The sequence below is a fragment of the Spea bombifrons genome, chromosome 5, assembly GCF_027358695.1.
Source record: "Spea bombifrons isolate aSpeBom1 chromosome 5, aSpeBom1.2.pri, whole genome shotgun sequence".
NCBI classification, from domain to species: Eukaryota; Metazoa; Chordata; class Amphibia; order Anura; family Pelobatidae; genus Spea; species Spea bombifrons.
The window spans coordinates 3,252,777-3,271,353 of NC_071091.1; the positions used below are offsets into that span (position 1 = coordinate 3,252,777).

The window sequence follows — 18,577 nt, forward strand, 5'->3', positions numbered from 1 at the left end:
TTGGCAGTAGGTGTTCAGGGTTTGTAGTGTGACTAGGTTAGCAGCATCAGATGACAATAGATGTAAATTCACCGGGGTTTGACCCGGAGTCTCTGGGTGAAGCGCTTCCTTCCCGGGTCTCTGAGTCACTCTGCTCCTTCTCCTGGGAAGGGGAGTGGTGTTAAGCCACGCCCACTCCCCACCAAATCCCTTTCTATTGCCAAACAACTCAATGCAATCTGGGGTTAGCTCTCTGTCACATGGCTAACCACACCCCTTATTCAAATGTGTGGCTATCCCCGCCCCTTCATGAAGCCACTCGCACATAAGAGGGAGAGCTTCGAGTAGCCCAAGCCTGTGAAGCGCCGGTTCTCCGGGTCACCATGGGTTTGCGGGTGCGCCGTTGCGGCATGCCCCACTCCCCGCCCACTTCCCCTCCCACCACGTGCAATATAATTATTGCTTATATTTAGATTATACCAAAAAAATCTGAATACAAAATAATACTCCAAATATATTTTTAATGTATTATATATTAATACTCACAAATAACAATTCCATTATAATTACAGATATTACACGGGGCGCCCCGGGTGCTACTTTGAAGATGACACAGAAAGGATACTACATCTGGGATGAAAAAGATACTTTGATCTATACATTGTGCACAATCGCTCAGGTGTTAATGCAGCTTTAGGTCGGGTTTATCCAACGTGGTCTGACCTACAGCTTTCTTTCAGTCTGGCATACGGACCGCCGCTTAGGGACCTCATTCTTGTCTGTGATTAAAAAATAAAAAATAAAATAGTTAAATGAGCAATTTTATGTCTGATTTCCAACCAATAAACCAAACGAGCATTTGAACATTAAAAAAAAAAAATCACATCAACCATATGATTAACAGCAAAACACCAAGCAACAGAATAGCTTGAAATAATAATTAATAATAATTAATAATAATAAGTATATCCAGTAGAACGAATGGAAGAAGATGGTGGAGCTGCGACCCCTAGTGGTGGAACAGATAGTTGCAGGCGGTGCATCACCAATGTGGTTTTGTTAGCATGGAGGAAAGCATTCTCATTATATTGCGAGCGCATTTCTACCGCAGGACCATTGGAGTAGGGGGACTACATGGGCCATTTTATTCCAAGACGCACATATGGTTCACACGTTGCTTTACATATGGGCCCCCTGATGGAGTCTCCCTAACACCACACTCCCCTGACCACAATGTAACAATCTTCACAGTATATCTAAAGATTATTTCCAATGTAACTTTTGTGAATACGTCACATTTAGCTCATAGAAACGTAGAACCTGACGGCAGATCGGCCCCATCCGGCCCCCGTCTAGTCTCCCCGTTTCTCCTGCTGTAAAGCCTCAAACCTTAATCAGTCGTTGGTCTTGTCTTAGATTCAGGAGCCGTATGCCTACCCCATGCGTGTTTAATCCCCTCCCTTTATTAGCCTCTACCACTTCTGCTGGGAGGGTCTTCCACTTGTCTACCACCCTCTCAGTAGAGTTAAAATAATAATAAAAAAGCTTAGCCTTATTAGTCAAAACCAGGAAACAGAATGAGGTATCTTACATGAGTGTCTGGATTGATCCCTTAAAATATTATTAATTATTATATTAATAATCCCATTAATATATTATTATTATTATATTATTTTTGCTCGTAGACCTATATTTTTTTCTTGTATTATTTTATTATTTGGCCCATAAATTTTTAATTTTATTTTTTACTAATTTTTTAACGCTAAATGCTCTTCTTATAAACAGTTTTCTTGCTCTTGTGTTTTTTCCAGAGGCTGTGGAAAGAAAAGAACATTTTTTAAAAAAGAAACCAACCGTGGGTTATTTTTCTCCGGCTAGTAACGAAGTCGGTATTTAAACCGAACATCGCGGGTCGGCTGCATTGATCCAAAGCCCCATCTGTTTGGATCGATATCTGGATTCTCCTCATCTGGGTTAAGAAGCTCGAACTCAAAGTAGCTCAACATCAAGAAAACAAACTGTTTCAGTTCGTTTATGGCAAAGAAACGTCCGGGGCATATTGTGGACCCTGCACCCCAGGGCATCGTGAAGTATTTCAACCTCTTGCCGTTCTTGTAGAACTCGCTTTTCTTGGTTCCGTCTTCATTAAGGAAGCGATCGTACTTAAACTTCTCTGGCTCGGGGTGGACCTCTGGGTCCATCTGAACAGCGATGTACGGAAAAAGGGCCACCCTATCTCCTTTCCTCATGGCGTATTCCTTTCCGTTTGCCATCTTGATACTCATGTTCTCCTTGACGGCTCTAATGAGGACGGGAGCGGCCGTCAACCTCAAGGTCTCTTCCACCGCACTGTCCAGAACGGGAGTCTTGAGGAGCATGTCTCTGGTCAGGTTCAGAAGAGGGCCTCCAGCCTTTATTTCTTGCCCTGTTTCCTTAATAATGCTTTGAACCTCGGCGTACACTGCTTTCATGGCTTCGGGATCCTTCATTAGGTAAAGCAGAAGCCAAAAACAAGCCGGCCCTGTGTTGCCTTGAGACGCCCAGAGAAGAAGGAACATGAACCTGTCTTGCATCTGCTCCGAGACCCCGTTTTCTTTATGGTGTTGATATTGTTCGGTGATCCACCCGCTGATATTCTCTTTCTGCATGGTGTTCTTTACAGACAACATGTTCCAGAAGAGCCTCTTTAGTCTCTCGGCTTCTAGTTTGTCTTTTGGAGGAAGAACAGCATAGGCCAGACGCGGGAACAGGCGGTCATACTTCCTGAACTCGTGAAACAGCTCCTCGGAATGATCACGGTCAAATTTCTTGGCCAGCTCTGGATTCCCCTTACTTTTCGCAGGCTCGTTGCCAAATAACGCTAGGTAACCAGCCCTGAAGACAATGTTGTAGCTGTAGTTAAACAGACCATCTTCGTGCCACTTCCTTTCACCGTTTCCAGACCCGACATCGTGGAGCATGAGGTTCTGCAAGTTCTCCATCATGGCTTGAGTCATAACTACTAATCCATCGCCCATGAGATACTTTGTGCTGGATCTTTCTAGCACCTTGTGGTCGTTATAAATGGAATGGTAGCCAAAAACTCTGGCCACCAGTTCCTGGGCAAACTGTTCAAAGTCCAGCTTCGACCGGGCCTCCTTGACAATTGGTGCAAAAGATAGCGGATCCATTACGAATGTGAAATAGTAGCCGGCAATCTGGACCGTGAATATGTCTCCGTGTTTTTTCTGCATTTTCTGTAAAAATACCGCGCTATTGTTTCGGAAATCTAAGGCGTATCCAAGCCACGGGATGGTGCCCTTATCCAATGGCGGCTCATTGGGTCTTCTTTTACGGAACATCCCCAACATGTAAAGACCGGTGATGGCACAGATGACCAACGCCGCGAGGATGGAAAAAAGCAGAGCCATTTTGGATACTGGAAAAAAAAAACAAAAAAAAACATGTAAATGTAATATTACAGCGTTAATTTAAATATTACATTTTACTACACAGATCAACCCTGCGGTCATCGAATGGGGGTCCTAGGGTGGGTGATAAGCATAGGACAGGATTATTAGGGCCAAAAGCATCATGACATAATCGCTTGTGATGTCATAACACAAAACTAATGGAAAAAACTGGTGGTTTCTGCTGGACTTCACTCTTATCAACACTTCCACAGGCGCGTTTTCCAAAGTTTTTTTTATAGCTGCAGTCTTGATGGAATCCCCTCCGATCTCCAGCTGATCGGTGGGCAGCGAGAGAGACTGCCGTGTATCTCATTCTTTTCTTGTATGGCATTTCACCCCTCGGGGATCTCCTGAGCTTCACCCAAAGTGTAAAGGCGAGTCCAGACGTGGACCTCCTTGCCGTTTTGTGCCTTGAGGGATACCAACCGTGCCCCACCGACGAGGCCAACGAAGGCTGAAACTACGTCTGGCGTTGTTGGTTCCCTCGTGCAGAGAACATTTGCCTTACATTTTGGTTTTGGGCGTCCAAAGATTTTTCCTCTCTAACGGCACAAGATCTAAAACCAGAGACGCTCCCAAGAGGGGGACGCCCCGTAGGACCGGCTATGAAGCGGCCGTCCGTTCTTGGTGAGCGTCTCATCCTATTTATATGGCATCTCAAAAGATATACCTTATTTTATTGATAATCAACATAGAAGATGGACGCAGGTCCACCAACATTAACCTTGCTGTTGATCTTGAAGAAAGCAATTCAAAGCATCTTAAGAGTAACTTTGGCTTCTTCTTCCCAGGTTTTATCTAAACTTTAATAATTATTTTACCTACGTATTTGTATCTATTTATATAGCTTTAAACGATGCCAGTTGGCAGCTGTGGATGCAGCCACGGTACACTATCCACGGGGCTTTACCGGTGGGAATGGCATCTCATGCCAAGGGATAAAGGTTTTTAATAATCCACCACGGTCAGGACTGCTAAATACCCAGAATCTACAGCCCTGACTGCGTATAACACCAGACACAAACCGTAATCACCTATATTATCAGTATTTGTCTTAATAATGGCTGATAAAGCGGGTGAGATTACAGATAATAAAGCGGGTGATAAGAGAATTCTATAGATATATTTATTCTCCCGCGGAAAATGGACTCTAAACTTTAAAAGTTTGGACTAATCTTTAGGTTGGAAAATGATTAACAACATGATTGAGTACGAAAACACAGCAGGTAATATTAGGGGGGCAGTTATTTGCCCCATAAAGCCCCCAGTGGGAAGAGAGCCCTCGGTGCGCAGAGCCTCAGCAGCAGAAGGTGGAAATCTTTACTGCAAATATCTTCGTTAGTGCGAAGATCCTAATTAACGTTTGGGTGCAGAGAGGATTTCGCTGTCAGATTCACTAAACGGTTGTGTAATATTTTTGTTTTTTCCGCATACCCCGCCAAGTGTTGCGTCATACCCTCGTTTTGGGTACACGCGTTTTTTTGGGGTGGGGGGGTTTGGTGTCATTATTATTTATTGTTTTATATAGCGGCGTCATATTCCATAGCGCTGTAATAGACTGCTCCTCCACCCTCACATATTTAGACCGAATCTCAGTGCCTGGGTGTAGGAACAGGTCACCGCGCATGAATGAAATGAATAATCCGCCACCTCGAACTTCTCCACTAGACTCTGGATTTTACTACAGTTCTCATTTATGAATTTATTGTGGCAAAAATATTAACATTTCAGTAACATATAACAAAAGACCTTTATTTTCTAATTATTTACAATATTTATTATTTCAAAATGAACCATTATTTAAAAGATGAATATAATATTAAATATTTATGATTTATGTGTAATTATAATTGAGTAATGGCTATGAATTTTTTTTCTTTTAAAAACGTCTAAGTAATAAGAGAGATATAAGTCAGATTATCAGATCGGAGCATATTTAAAATAATACTCAATGAGGGGATCTAAACATGCAGAGGATAAGCATAGGAATATATACAGGGTGGTAGTTAAATGGAACAGACTCCCAGCAGAAGTGGTAGAGGGTAATACAGTGAGGGGATTAAACACGCATGGGATAGACATACGGCTCCTGAACCTAAGACGAGACCAACAAGTGATTAAGGTTTGAGTCTTTACAGCAGGAGAAACGGGCGACTAGACGGGGGCCGGATGGGGCCGATCTGCTGACAAATTTTATGTTTCTATTCCATTTTTTCAAAACAAAAAAAATGTTTTACAGCAAGAAAAGGGGGCAGACTAGACGGGCAAATGGGGCAGATTGTGTATTTCTATGCTACAAAACCAAAGATATTAAAGATCTCTCGAGTATAGAAAAGTATAGAAGAACATCAGAAAATGACTAAAAACATAAGTGATTTTCCAGAATTTAGATTTCCAGTATTTTTAGGCCGTTTAATATTCTCCTTTAAAATTAAAATATAAAAAATATAAATAATAAAATTAAATAATAATATAAATAAATAATAAAAATTACTTTTCTAACGGGTACTCTTCTGCGTCAGAACGGATTCAGAACAGGGTTTTTTGGCTTAAGGCAAGAATTGGGGATAAAAATGTCAGTTTAAGTGATAGGTCGCTTATATGTTATAGGTGGCGGCGGGGGGTTCTGCACTTACCTGCTCTGCTCGGTAGAAGCTGCAGCTTAGAGAGCTCGGCGTCTCTGACGTCTCGTGGACAGAGTGCTTATTATTGACATCTGGATGTCTCCACCTTCTGGGCCGCTCCAGCTTATCGCGGCTTTTAACCCGTAAAAAAAGCTCTCAGCCACGGAATTCCACCAAGAAGCAAATCACGTTCCGCTTATTAATCGAGCGTCACGGGATTCCGCTATTACAACATGGGGGGGGCTGCGAAAACTAATAAATAATAGCATGAAAACGGCCAATAGAAAATTGGCGATAACATGTTAGTGTTGGTAGGGAAGGAGAGGGTAGCTCTAGTTTTGGGAGCTTGCAATCTATTAGGACTGCTTGGGCGAGGATGAATTGATAGCACCGAGGTTTTGTACATCGCCACTGCCCGTGTTTCTAGCTACTGTAAGAACGTAAACTTTCCTTAGTCCTCCGATCAGGATGGTCCTGAAACCATCACAGCCCTTAACGGCTCCTTTAAGCGCCACCAGAAGTTTGCCCTCCAAGTCCCAGCTTTCCCCCCTCTCTATCCTCTTGCCTTTTCTTGTTCTTTACTCCTTTAATCTTTTTTTTTCTTTTGTAACCTCCACACTCTACCATCTCATACTCCCCCCCCCCCGATCTCCGGATCATTGTTCTCCCCGCACCCCAAACCTTTTCGCCATCACCATTTTCACGCCTCTTCCCATCTTCACACTGAGGTCCCCCCCTCCATCTCCTACAATAATGGAGCAAGCAGAAAGCCTCATCGGGCTCCGGTATCCATCGCAACTACGCCGCCAGAGTATCTGCCAGGATGTGGGCCAACATAATATACATTAAATAAGCAAATTCCACTTTTCCAAATCCTATATTTTACCAAATAAACCAAACCCCGTGTTGTTTTGCGGATTAAAATAATTTTTTTTATAGTAAACGGCGTATGTGTATAACGGGGTCTGCATGATTATTCCTCCCCATTAAGTTATCTCTCCCTATTGTTACGTTACTGGTTGTTGTTGATTGGCTCAGGCAGCCTTTGAAAAGTTTGGGGTAAAATTACCATTTATTTTTATGTCGAATAACCAGACGATTATTTTTACCAATTATTAGCAAAGTGGGATCTCTGGACTAATAAAGAAAAAAGTAACAAAAGTTTAGGATAAAAAGTGTTCCGGACGATTTTAATCGCAGCGCTTTCCTGCTGGACCACGGAGGGGATGAGAAGCTGCAGCTTCTCCACAAGTTCATTTTTTTGAAATTACTCATATCATGAATAAATTAAGAATATTGTCACAAATTGCAGAATGCCAAAAGACAGCGCATGCTGAAAGCCATGTGGAACCCTGACCTATGGACTCGGGCTTAGGCCACGGAGCGTGTATACAGAGACAGATCCTTAGATTTATTTGGGGGGGGGGATTCTGCAGAATCCCCAATGTATTTGCAGGGGGGGCACCATAAAAATGTAAAGGGACCCCGCAGCTGTCATATGCATTAAAGTAGCTATGCTGGTTGGAGAGTCCCTTTAAATGTCTCATTTTATAAAAACGCCAGGCTTGCTAAAGAAATTACAAATATTTCAAACTCCGTCTATAATCTTTTTTTACGATCTGAGTTATTCACGCAAAATCCATTAGAAAAAAAGCCCCTTGTTAATAGTTAACCCCCCCAGGGTTTAGTTTTCAAGTTTCTGTCCTTGACCGCATGCAAATAGTGGAACGGCATTGAACCTTCATCCCGAGCTGGATTTAGTTATCCTCCAGCTTCCCATAATGCCCCGGGGCGGGTAACTACTGGCCGCCTGATAACGCATGGAATCATTACACCTTATAGCCCCATAAAACCAAGGCTTGCTCTCCGACCTTCATACCGTCGCTGCGAAGTAAACGTAAATATTCTGACTGCTAAATTTACAAGGAACACCAGAAATACACAGTATATATATATATATACCGTATTGGCTCGGATATAGGCCGCCCCCGTATATAGGCCGCACCCTAAAAGTTTGGTGCTTTTTTAAAGAAAAAGTTTTTTTCTTTAAAAAAGCACCAAAAAACATGCTGCCACTCTGCCCCCCCCCCCGAGATATGCTGCCACTGTCCCCCCCCGAGATACGCTGCCACTCTGCCCCCCCGAGATAGGCTGCCACTCTGTCCTCCCCCCGAGATATGCTACCACTGTCCTCCCTTCCCGAGATACGCTGCCACTCTGCCCCCCCCGAGATATGCTGCCACTGTCCTCCCTCCCCGAGATATGCTGCCACTGTCCTCCCTCCCCGAGATATGCTACCACTGCCCTCCCTCCCCGAGATACGCTGCCACTCTGCCCCCCCCGAGATATGCTGCCACTGTCCTCCCTCCCCGAGATATGCTGCCACTCTGCCCCCCCCCGAGATATGCTGCCACTGTCCTGCCCTGCATCACGAGACGTTATCTCGTGATGCAATAATCAACTGCCTTGAGCGTATTGCGTCTTTCCAATAACCAGTTTCTCCCCATGTTATATCTATTTTATCATAACGAGATTCCCTACCTTATAGGAAAGTTATTTTATGCGATTTATTTCAGGGCCCTGCAGCTGACCCTAATTTTTGTATTTATTATTTTTTGTATTTGTTTTAATAAATGGATCTGTGTTTCTAAACCCCTGCACGCGGCTCTACTGATTGGATGCTTTTAAACATTCTGTATCACCGCACACAACACCGGCTGTATTCCACGCGCCATTCCGGGACCTCATTAGAGAACAGTAATGGTCTTTATACTCATATTAAGTATCTACTTTGCACTCCGACTGATGGACTGCAGGCTGGACACCGATTAAGCGATGAACGCTCGTTGCTCCCGTGGTGAGGATCTCTTGTTTTGGCTCCCAGATGGTAGAAGGGGCTCCTTATCGGTCGCTTGCTGCGCGCTCACAGTACTGATCACCCCAAGAAAGCAGCCTGCGACGTCTAAAGTACAAGCTGCTTTCTTCACATTTTTCAGGAGGATAGCAACACTAACAGCGATAGCAGCTTTAACAACATCATTTAATCCTTTATCGAGGGTGTTAAAATTAACAATCCAACACCAACACACACACTATAACACATACACTAACAAGCACACTGTAACACACACTTACACATATACACTAACTCTGAAACACAGCCACTCCTCTGTCACACTTCATTCTCTATCACACCCCTATCACACCTTTCATCTATTTTTGCTTATTTGTCACATTTAAATGTTTCAGATCATCCACCCAATTCTTATATAAGATAATGGGAGTCGAACATTTAATTTATTGAAGGCAAAGAGATAAAATCAAACTTATATCACCGGTGTGAAAAAAAGTAATTACACCCTACACCCAATAACTGGTTGTCCCACCCTTGGCGGGGCAACAACTGCAATCACTGAGCCTTTTCCACCGCTGCGGAGGCATTTGGGAATTAATCCCCTGTTTAAGGTCATGATGCAGAATCTCAGATTCAAGTCAAGACTTTGACTCGGCCTCCAAAACCTTCATTTTGTTTCTTTTGTGTCATTCAGCGGTGGACTTGCTCGGGTTCTTCGGATCATCGTCCTGCTGCAGGACCCAACTGCGCTTGAGATTTAGGTCACAAATTGACGGCCGGACGTTCTCCTTCAGGATTACCGGGTAGAGAGCAGAATTCATGGTTCCATCATTTATGTCAAGTCGCCCAGATCCTGAAGCAGCAATGAAGCCCCAGACCATCACACGACCACCACCGCGTCTGACTCTTGGTATGATGTTCTCATTGTGGAATGCTGTGTTAGCTTCACGCCAGATGTAACGGGACTCAGGACTTCCAAAAAGTTCCACTTTTGGCTCATTAGTCCACAGAATATTACCCCAAAAGTCTTGGGGAGGTCATCAAGATGTTTTCTGGCAAATGCGAGACGAGCCTTGGCGTCAGCAGTGGTTTTTTTTCCTTTAATTCTCCCGCGGATGCAGTTTTTGCGCAGTCTCTTTCTTATCGTGGGATCGCGAACACCGATCTCAGCCGAGGCGAGCGAGGCCGGCAGCTCTTCACGTGTTAGTCCGGTTTCTTTTGTGGCCTCCTGGATGAGTCGTCGAGGGGCTCTTGGAAGAATTTGTCCTACCTGGGTGCAATATTTGTCTTCATTCTGAGGTGCAGCTACACAGAAGTTCCATCAAAAACCACGAGGAAGACAAATATTGCACTCCGTTAGGACATCATTTTACAGAGAATAATCACTCCATCCAAAACTTAAATACTCAAAGGGAATTTCAGAGACTCTCAGGAAAGGAGAACATATTTCAACACCATAAAAGAGGGGCTTAATGTGCATTCTTCACCTCCAGGCCGATTATGACACCCCCTTCCCTCACACCGTCACTTGTTTTAAGTTGTAACCTCTATCATGTGGATCAGCATCGCTTCAGACCTGATGGAGAAGATAACTCTCGAAAGCTTTTCTTTTAAATATTATGTTAGTCCAATAAAAAAAGTCTACTGGACTAATACGGCTTAACACACACACATTATATATATATACACTATACACACACACACACACACATACATATACATACACTATACACACACACACACATATATACACTATACACACACACACACATATATATATATACACACAAACACACATATATACACTATACACACACACACACATATACACACACACACACACACACACACACACACACACACACACACACACACACACACACACACACACAGAGGCATTTGGATACCAAAGAGGGACTGTCTCAGACACTTGGTAGGTATACATGGCATTTTAACAGCATACAGTTTTGGCTACACTTACAATTAGAAGTTAATTATTCAGGAATGCAGGTTACAGACGCAGCCCCCTCGCCTTAAGATGGCTTCTTCCTTTGCAGGATTTCCTTCGCGGCCCCCCCTCTTCATCTTTCACTAAAACATACCCTATAGCAGCACTTGATAAATTCCTTACTCCCCATTGGTGGAAAGAAACCGCATGCTTAAGAAGTCCACGTTATACAGAGCATACACTAAGCCAGAGGCATTCTAAGAAATTTGACCCTTTGAGTGCCAGTGCGTATTTGTCTTCCTTGGCGCCTGAGCCAGTTTGTTTGTTTTATTAGGAAACTTTTATAATAATTTTAAACATTACCTACGGAAACTTAAGTCAAGCTATACATAGATACCTAATATCCACTGCATTCCATGACATCATATAATGACATATAATGTTAAAAAATACAAAAACAAAGGATACTTCGCCCAAATATGCCAAATCACAATAAGATTTCTTAAGAACCCCATTCCTCCTCAGTAAATGTATCCATTACACCTGCTTGTACCCCTGGCGTCGGCGGGGGGGGGGCTTTTAAACGTTGCCCCAGGTGGCATTATGTCTTGGGCCGGCCCTGGGCATCTGGATTAACCAGGGAAGTGAAACTACTTGATGTTTCCACGATGAACGTACACCAGCTGCGGCATACAGACCATTCCAATACATATATCTCGCATTCCGTCTAGATTTCTTACAATGGCGCCTGTCGGGGGGGTATATATTATTAGGCCGTGAGTGAAAATTTTATCACAAAGTTGACGTTAGAAGCAGGAAGAATGGGCAGCGGAAGGATCTGAGCGACTCTGACGAGGAACAGATTGTGCTGGTGAGACGAGCGGGTCAGAGGATCTCCAAAACCGCAGCTCTTGTGGGGTTCTTCAAAAGTGGTCCAAGGGAAGGAAAGCGATGAACCGGTGACAGGGTGATGGGGGCCAAGGCTCATTGATGCACGTGGGGGGCGAAGGCTGTCCGTGGGGCCAAATCCAGAAGACGAGCTGCTGGAGCACAAACTGCTGAAAAAGTTCATGCTGGTTCTGATAGAAAGGAGCGAGAACACGCAGAGCGTCGCAGTTTGTTGCGTATGGGGGGGGCGCGTAGCCGCAGATCAGTCAGGGTGTCCATGCAGGAACGTGAGCAGAAGAACCGGATGGAAGAAGGCGGCCGGCCTGATGAATCCCGCTTGGACACGCAGCTGCTGTGGCCTTACCCCAAGTGGACTCTTCATAAGTGGGCAGTTAAGAGTTACACCGGACTATCCAGACATCCATCCCTGGTCTTCATGCTTTCATCCAACTACTAATATCTGTCATATCTCCTTCTCTTACAGGTATGACTATCACACCTTTCACCATCTCCTGCTGTTACCCCTGTTTTCCGCCCGGTATGTCTTCATACCCTGCTGCTCTCAAAGGGGTAAATTTGGTGCCCTCTAGTCTAGCTTAATTGCATTTGTTAGCCAAGGTGTGAGACATCTGCCTCATGTATGCAATCACTTTATCTGAGCTCTTGTGAGGCAGCCCTAGAAATTCCTAGGCCTCACCTGGAAACGTAGCTGCTGCCAGGTGGACTCTTCATAAGTGGGCAGTTAAGAGTTAAACTGGAGGGAAACCACATACCGGGTACCACCGCAGAAAGCAGGATTTGCCCCGCGCCGCTACCCTCCTGTGGAATTCCCTTCCCCGTTCTGTCAGACTTTCTGCCTCTTACGCAACTTTCAAAACCTCTCTGAAAACCCACCTGTTCAGGGACGCGTACAACATTCCTTCCCATCACTCCCAGCCATCATAATCAGACCATCCGAACAATCAACAGCTTCAACACATCATCGGAACCGGATCGACTCATCCCCATCCAAGCCGTCCTCTCCCATTGTCTCACTCCCCTCAACCACCGACTAGATTGTAAGCTCCCGGGAGCAGGGCCCTCCTCGCCTTTGCACCAGTTTGTCATTGTACGTGTTTATAAATTGTTCTACTGACTGTTCTCTCTCTCACTCACACTCTCTCACTCACACTCACGCTGTAGTGTTACATAAACCGTTGCTTCAGCCCTCATACGCACTTTATTGTATGTGATACATTGCAAATACCTCAGAATCCCCTTACATGGAAACCTAGAACCCGCCAGCAGATCGGCCCCCGTCCAGTCTGCCTGTTTCTTCTGTTGTAAAGACCTGAAATCAGTAGTTGGTCTCCTCTTACATTCATGCATGTTTAATACCCTCACTGTATTACCCTCTACCACTTCTGCTGGGAGGTTGTTCCGCTAATCTACCACTCCCCCCAGTAAAGCAAAACTTTATGTTTTACGTATTTTATGTATTTAAATGTCTTAGCAAGCTGCCTGCTTTGGAGGCGATACATTTAGTGGTTTAGTTGCTTGCCCACCGCCAGCCAGGTATAGCACTTGCTCATGTGAGATTTCCAGGGGGGGTCTAATGAGTCCCACTTACAAAGTACATTAATCCGGATTCCTCATTGCAGATTCTGTATGGGACGTTCAAGTCTCTCTTTACAATACATTACACAGGGCTGGCATTTCTGTAGCAGCTCACTGGGTTCTGCCCTTCATAATGCATAAATCAATATCAGGGGGCTCATTTCCATACCTCCTGCAAACTACCTGTTTAGTGAATAGACCCCAAGAATGCAGAGGTAACACCGCGCTGTAAAAAAGTGACCTTGGTGCCCAATCCCTATAGACTGTGACGTCTAGAGAATATAGATTAGACAGCTGTACTGATGGCCGGGTAAATACATTCTGCCGCTCTGCGTCCAACTAAACAGCCACCGAGTGCATTAATAATCCGAATAGTCCGGTTTGTTTAAAGTAAAAAGGACCTTGACGTTGCATGTGAAGCCTGACAATCCAATAAATACTCAGGACAGGCGTTATCTTCATATTCAAGGCCAAATACTACGAATGCTGACGGCCCCGCATGCGGACGGCGGATGACACCGCGCCACCGTTTAGTTACTTTGCTTATTACATCAAGTCCAGAACAGGAATCTGTAACGCAATTCAACTCAGCAGCGACATCTACAGTCTGCTGTCAGTATTACACCACCAACTCAGCAACGACATCTACAGTCTGCTGTCAGTATTACACCACCAACTCAGCAGCGACATCTACAGTCTGCTGTCAGTATAACACCACCAACTCAGCAGCTACATCTACAGTCTGCTGTCAGTATAACACCACCAACTCAGCAGCGACATCTACAGTCTGCTGTCAGTATTACACCACCAACTCAGCAGCTACATCTACAGTCTGCTGTCAGTATTACACCACCAACTCAGCAGCGACATCTACAGTCTGCTGTCAGTATTACACCACCAACTCAGCAGCGACATCTACAGTCTGCTGTCAGTATTACACCACCAACTCAGCAGCGACATCTACAGTCTGCTGTCAGACCACTGTGACCAACAGGCACCCAAAACACAACACAAGCTATTGAATATTTATATGAAGATATAAATATGAAGATAATGATTCAAGGAATACTCGATCACGGGATCACTTTCTAGACCCTGCTGGGCAATCCCATGGCTCCCCCTGCTGGCTGACTGCAATTATTGTAATCTGCAATGCAAGGCTATAGAGCCCTGCTTGCTGATGACTTTACATTTATTTCTATAGCGCCAGCAGATTCCGTAGCGCTGTTACAACAGAGTCTGTAAAATTATTTTAAATCACACACAATAACAAACTGGTACAAAAGGAGAAGAGGGCCGTGCGCTTACAAGCTTGCAATCTAGTGGTGGTTGAGGGGGGGTAAAAACAGTAGGAGATGAGGAGGAGAACTAGTTCCTCCCCCTTCCAAAAATTAAAATAAATCAATAAATTAAAAAAATAAAGAAAAAAATAAATGGAAATTAAATGACATCACAATGACATCACTGGCATTAAAAATGTATGAGATCCCCAAAATACTTTAATATGTGTTCTTTTCTGGCGAGGCTGTCCTGACATGAATAAGAGTGAGTGAAAAACACAAAAAAACATAATGTAAACGAAAAATCTGAGCTCTATGCTTTGCTTTTGTTTGGTTCATTGGCGTCTCTCTTCCTTTTGGGAAATTTGTATTCCTGTCGTAGGATGAGTCCATTTAATATAAAAAAGAAGTGTGGATCCGTGTTCTTTAACTCTGGGGAAACCGAAAAACCGAGAAAAACCATGGTGTAGAACCTTATGATAGATGACGGCTGTGATCAAATAGATGTGGATCCAACTCTCGCCTTTAGGGGGAGCCGCGCTCCGCTCCCACATAAAGATCACTTCTTCCCTCTTCAGGTCGCCCTCCATCTGCAGACCTGGAGCCGCTGTTGCTGTCAGTCGTGAGATTTTGGGTGACTCAAACACCACACTGAACTGACGCTTTATGGCAATGCTAATGAAGTCTGTTCCTCCATAGACTTTCATTACTCGGAGAGTCTGACTGAGTGATTAAGACTGAGCCATTCTGTTGTTCCCCACACGCAGTATGATAAGGAGTCAGGGTGTTTGTCTATTAGATAACAGAGCGAGAACTACAAACAGCTAATATGCAGCTGCCTGAAAACGTTATATTAAGGGGCAAAAACTACATCTGGGGTAAAAAAGCAATCGAGGAATATAAACCACTTTTGCTACACATGTACGGTATGTAGCGTGCTCTGTATGGGCTCCGGGCTCCGGCCGGCTGTGATTGCTGAGTCATGAAGATGCAGCAGAAAGGGGATCCTCGTAAACAACGAGTTTCAGATCACAGATAATGACCGGGACCGGCGGCTCGTACATCCTTTGTGTTATCATCAAAGGGACGGCGGAACGTGCATCAACCTACAATCCAGACAGAACCCAGCGGCATGGAAACAAATATATAATAATGATTACCGGGCGACATGAAAACAAGTGAGACTTAATGCAGCGAGGGGATTTAAACATGCATGGGGCTCCTGAATCTACATAAGTGGAACAGCCTCCCAGCAGAAGTGGTAGAGGGTAATACAGTGAGGGTATTAAACATGCATGGGATAGACATACGGCTCCTGAATCTAAGACGAGACCAACGACTGCTTTACTAGACGGGCCGCACTTGGCATGGGTAGGATGTTGTAAAAAAAATAAAAAAAGATGCTGCTTGGTTTCCTGGATTCTTTATTATATCCCTTAATGTCACATAAAATGAGTGACTTATATGAGCGCTAATGCCACTTGGCACGCGTTCTTCTGCTGCACACATTTGCCCCCGAGGCATTGGGTATACTGTGGGTATGGCAGCTGATTAGCAGGCTCTGATTGGGGTGGTATCTCCGCCTGCGCCCCAAATCGTTTCATCCGCTGCCCACAAATTGAAGGAAGACTCGGGCAATATGTACATTCAGTGCGCATTCCCACTCTCATCATGCTGAGCCGGACCTTGGCTGAGTTCAGCTGCAGCTGCTGAGTGTTGAGTACGGCAACAATCCACTAGCAGCCAGAAGAGATTCGGGGTACGGTAATGTACACCCATTCGGTTTTCAAAGGGTTAAAAGGGGAACGTATGGAAATGCAGGTAAGCGAGGGTCAATTGGGCTCATAAAACGCATTTTATGGCGGAGAAAAAGATCTCGTTACTGAGCCAGTAACTCGTGATCCACGTTGTAATTGGGCAGATGAAAGGGAACTGCCACGCTGCAGCTTTTACTAATAAATGCCCCGGAGCGGCCGGATCAGCGCATGGAGCCCCTGCGGATTCCGATGCTGCGCATGCCAACACTGTGCACGGCAACGCTGATCGGATCATTATTTCACAGTATAAATATTAAAAAAGTATAAATATTAATGACCAAAAATCCAGTAATGACCAGAAAGAGACAGTAAAATGTATCCATCCAAAATTAACAAGAAACGCTTACAATTCACAACTTTATTACATCGCCCCCTCCCCCCCCATCAATCCATATTCTTCAGTCTGACAGCAGTCTGTGACTGGGGTAAACCCGACACGTTTTGCCCCTTGGTCGCGGCATAGGGGTCCACTCAAATTCTGCCAATGAAAAAAAAAAGCACTTAAACACTTTAATCAAGTAAAATCAGCGATTGGTTATTGCCATAGAAACAAAAAGGCTTCCTTAGGCTTGTGTTGAGTATAAGCAGAGCTACGTTGCTCGTTGGGATGTGTGGCGGGTTCCCTGCACTATATGTCGACTTTTATCTACGTCGAAGGTCCAGCCAAGTCCATTAAACTCATAAAGATGTTGTGAATCGTCGCCGCCGGTTACTGCGTTTGGGAAGTTTACGTGGGCAATAAAGCTTTACTACAAAGTAATTAAACAGTTAAAGGTCCATAAAGGCCTTTTACCCCAGTAACAGGGTATTGGCACTGGTACTAACTGGGTGAGATAGGCGTCCCGGAGCCGGGGAACCTGCAGCTCGGAAATTTTTGACACTGCTGTCCCTTTAAATTAAAAAAAATGCCCTCTATATGTTGCTGTAACCAAATTTCTAGAAATGTATAGATCAAAAGGCAATTTCCTTCACATCATGATTTGGATAGAAGGCTTCATGGCGCCCAGTTATCAGAAGAAATAGACGGAGCAAAAATATGCCTTTTAAATGGCGATTTGTACACAGCCCTGTAAGATGTATTTATATATAATGAAGATCTAGTCGCCCCGTTTTAACAGCCATATAATGGGGCTTATTTAGCAAAGTTGGAGTTGGCAAGAGAGTCGCTCGTATTTATCCCGCTTTCAGACTGTATCGTCGGGGGTGAGGGGGTCTCCGGGGCAGATACGGCAGGGCTGGGGGGTCTGCTGGGAGAGGCTTGCCCCCAGAGCCCCGACTACCAGCTCTCATCAGATAAGCGGGACTGTTTGGTAAATTACGGGAGAGAAGCAGCCTCGGGGGAAACGTATGTTGATGAAACCGGCTTTGTAAACCTTTCCGGTCAGATCACTCCCTGCTGGGACGCGGGGGTCGGAAGCCAACAATTACCATGAGCGCATAGCTGCCAACAGTCCCGATTTCATTCCTACCAACAGGGTTGCCGGCTCACTTGGGTCACTGAAATTGCGATTAAATGCCTTCCGGGTTTTTTTCCAAAGCGTCTGGGAGATTTACTAAACGTTTTCTAATTTTAGCCAGAATAATAAAGAGAAGTGACTCCGGATTACCGGCACCAACAAGCGCTCCGGTACACAGGAGGTTACTTTCCTGCGGCGTTAGAAAGCGATATAACCCTCCTGCCGCAATATTAGCAGATTTTTGCTGCAGCTTCTCCTTAAACCAGCTGCCGGTACATGGACCATCTTGGCAGATGCAGCATTGACCACGTCCCGGACCCGACATCTTACCGGTCTGGCCCGCTGCGGCACGAGCACATGCCATACCTATTACATCATAGCCATTTCCTGCCCATCATGGGGTTTCAAGCATTTTCTTCTGCTCCCACACGCTGTGAAAACTCCACCGGCTCCCTATTACCTCAAGGGTTAAACTCTAAATCCTCCTACCAACAAATAACTCCTTAACCCTTTACTGCTATATTATATACTTTGCTGTTTACCCATTGTACAGCGCCATGGAATCTGACAGCGCTATATAGAATAATAAATGATACTCTTCCCCCATACGTTTCTACCTCCCTACTCGATCTTTACGTATCTTCTCGTGGGACAAGGCTTTCCTCCTCCGTTATCACCCCTC

The 18,577-nt window shown here is 44.7% G+C and overlaps 1 protein-coding gene across 3 annotated transcripts in view; it reads right to left on the reverse strand.

Moving 5' to 3' along the window:
• Nucleotides 1–483: 483 nt before the first annotated feature.
• LOC128497502 (5-beta-cholestane-3-alpha,7-alpha-diol 12-alpha-hydroxylase) overlaps nucleotides 484–18,577 on the reverse strand; it is a 187,567-nt gene continuing 169,473 nt past the window's right edge. Inside the window, exons 1-3 of one of the 3 annotated variants that reach the window (XM_053467601.1) lie at nucleotides 10,891–10,910; nucleotides 1,834–3,397; nucleotides 484–758 (exon numbers count right to left, since the gene is read on the reverse strand). In XM_053467601.1, coding sequence (XP_053323576.1) covers nucleotides 1,854–3,389 — 1,536 coding nt within the window. In that variant the 5' untranslated portion in view covers nucleotides 3,390–3,397; nucleotides 10,891–10,910 and the 3' untranslated portion in view covers nucleotides 484–758; nucleotides 1,834–1,853. Of the gene's footprint in view, nucleotides 759–1,833; nucleotides 3,398–6,067; nucleotides 6,197–10,890; nucleotides 10,911–18,577 lie in introns of those variants that run through there. The other 2 variants (XM_053467602.1, XM_053467603.1) reach the window with 2 other exon arrangements.